The 1,946-nt window shown below is 54.4% G+C and overlaps 1 protein-coding gene across 1 annotated transcript; it reads right to left on the bottom strand.

Moving 5' to 3' along the window:
- Positions 1–337: 337 nt before the first annotated feature.
- LOC111666517 (uncharacterized) lies at positions 338–1,891 on the bottom strand (the record flags this gene model as incomplete). The annotated part of the gene is made up of 5 exons (XM_023421864.1): positions 338–826; positions 920–1,080; positions 1,183–1,351; positions 1,476–1,647; positions 1,738–1,891. Coding segments are annotated over 5 exons (1,145 nt in total), but the record flags the coding sequence as incomplete, so codon positions are not given.
- Positions 1,892–1,946: the final 55 nt, after the last annotated feature.

Raw genomic sequence — 1,946 nt, 5'->3', positions numbered from 1 at the left:
GGGGGCACCAGGGGGACTTGAGTGACCCCGCTGCTGCTGCTGTGAACCGACCGAACTGCCATCAAAGTGAAGACTAACTAAAGCCTTTTATCCATTTTCACTAGAAGTTTAATCACACAGTTGTCATGTTAAATTTCTTCAACTTCGAGCCACTGGAGTTAAATTAGGCTAAAGTTGAGAAACTCCTTTTAAAACCACAAACTGAACCGTGTTTGAACTTTAGTTTTTACTTGGATCCCGTTTCATTTGAACGGACAGAAGTGAGAGCCGTGCCGATCTTCTCATCTGACTCGTGGCAGGAAAGTGAAGCAGTGAGTTTAAGCGTTGCTTTGCCAACCTGTGTGCATTGCCCAGTCCTCTGTAGGCTTTCTCCTGGTCCTGGACGTGGTTGAGACTCTGAGCCACCGTCAGGTATTTCTCGCAGTACTGAATCGCCTCCTCGAAGTCTCCCAGAGTGTCGTAGCAGTCTGCCAGGTTCCCGTAGGCCCTGCCTCTGTCCAGCATGCTCTCGGTCCCGCTCAGCTGCTGCAGCATGGCCAGCTGCTGCTCAAAATAGCCGATCGCTTCCTCAAACACCCCCATGTTCATTTTGGTGATGCCCATGTTGCCGTGGACCTGGGCCTCCAGACGGGCGTCTCTGAGCCCCTGAGCCAGGCCCAGCTGGGCCTCATAACACTGGAAGGTTGTAGCGTAGTCTCCCAGGGCCATGTGCACTGCTGCCAGGTGGCCGAGGGCGCGGCACTCCCCCTGCTGATCACCTAGATCCTTTCGGAGGGTCAGTTCCTGGCTGTGGAAGGACAGCGCTGTGTCCAGCTGGCGGAGCAGCCTGAAGGTGGGAGGAGAGGGGGAGGAGAGGGTGAGGGAAACAGAACCAAAGAAATCAGAGCAAATCACACGGCGGAAAACCTTCGTGTTTTACCTGTGAACTGATCCAAGCGCCGAGTAGGCGTCGGCCTCCATCTTCCGATCACCGACTTTCTGCGCCAGGGTTAACTGCTGCTGGTAGAACCTCACGGCTCCGGGGAGGTCACCCCGACACACGCACACGTCGCCCAGGTTCCCAAAGGCCCTGAAGACGGCCTGCTGATACAAATATAACCACAGCGACACTGATTAACAACCACTTCCTGCGTGAAGGACGAGTTCTCACAGATTATTGCACAGCCAACGTCAGCAGGTGACCTGTGTGTTGTCCAAGGCTTGAGCTAGAGAGAGCAGGTATCTCTGACACTCCTCTGCTTTGTTGTACTCCCCCAGCGCTTTGTGGGCCAGACCCAGGTTACAGTACGCTTTCGCCTGGGCGAGTTTGTCCTGGAGGTCCTTAGCCAACGCCAGGTCCTGCTCATAATACCTATGAAATGGAAGAGACGAGTTTGTAAAGACTCACTCGCTGGTGATCACTGAGGTTTATCTGCTTTCTAACAAAGGAAAACCGGTGAGTTTGTGTTTTGTGAGATGGATTTTGCGTCTCGGACCTGACGGCGTCTCTGTACTGTCCCAGGCAGTAGTGAGCGTAGCCGAGGTTGTGGCAAACTTTCCCCTCCCCCTCCAGGTCCTGCAGGCCCGGGGCCAGAGCCAGGTACTGCTGGTAGTACGGCAGGGCCTGGGCGTACTCGCCTCTCCAGCTGTGGAAGTTTCCCAAGTTTGCTGGAAAAGTAGAAACATTTAATTTATTTTTAAATCAAGCAACATTCCTGTGTCTCTGTCCTCAAAGCGTCTCTCTCTTGTCCGACTTACCTAAAGCTCTCGCCTCGCTCTGAGTGTCTCGGAGCTCTCGTGCGATGGTCAGGTGGTGAAGGTAGTGCTGGAGAGCTCGGTCGTGAGCGCCCAGCGCCTGGTACGCCACCGCCAGGTTACCGTGCGTGGAGGCCTGCGACGGACGGTCATTCACCTGAAACACAGAGACCTTTCACGAGTCTGTTTCCTGCGAGTGTGTGAATGCGTCG

The sequence above is a fragment of the Seriola lalandi genome, unplaced genomic scaffold, assembly GCF_002814215.2.
Source record: "Seriola lalandi dorsalis isolate HSWRI2012SDOR001 ecotype SW California unplaced genomic scaffold, Sedor1 jcf7180002002960, whole genome shotgun sequence".
NCBI lineage: Eukaryota > Metazoa > Chordata > Actinopteri > Carangiformes > Carangidae > Seriola > Seriola lalandi.
This window is presented reverse-complemented; position numbering and strand designations above follow the sequence as displayed.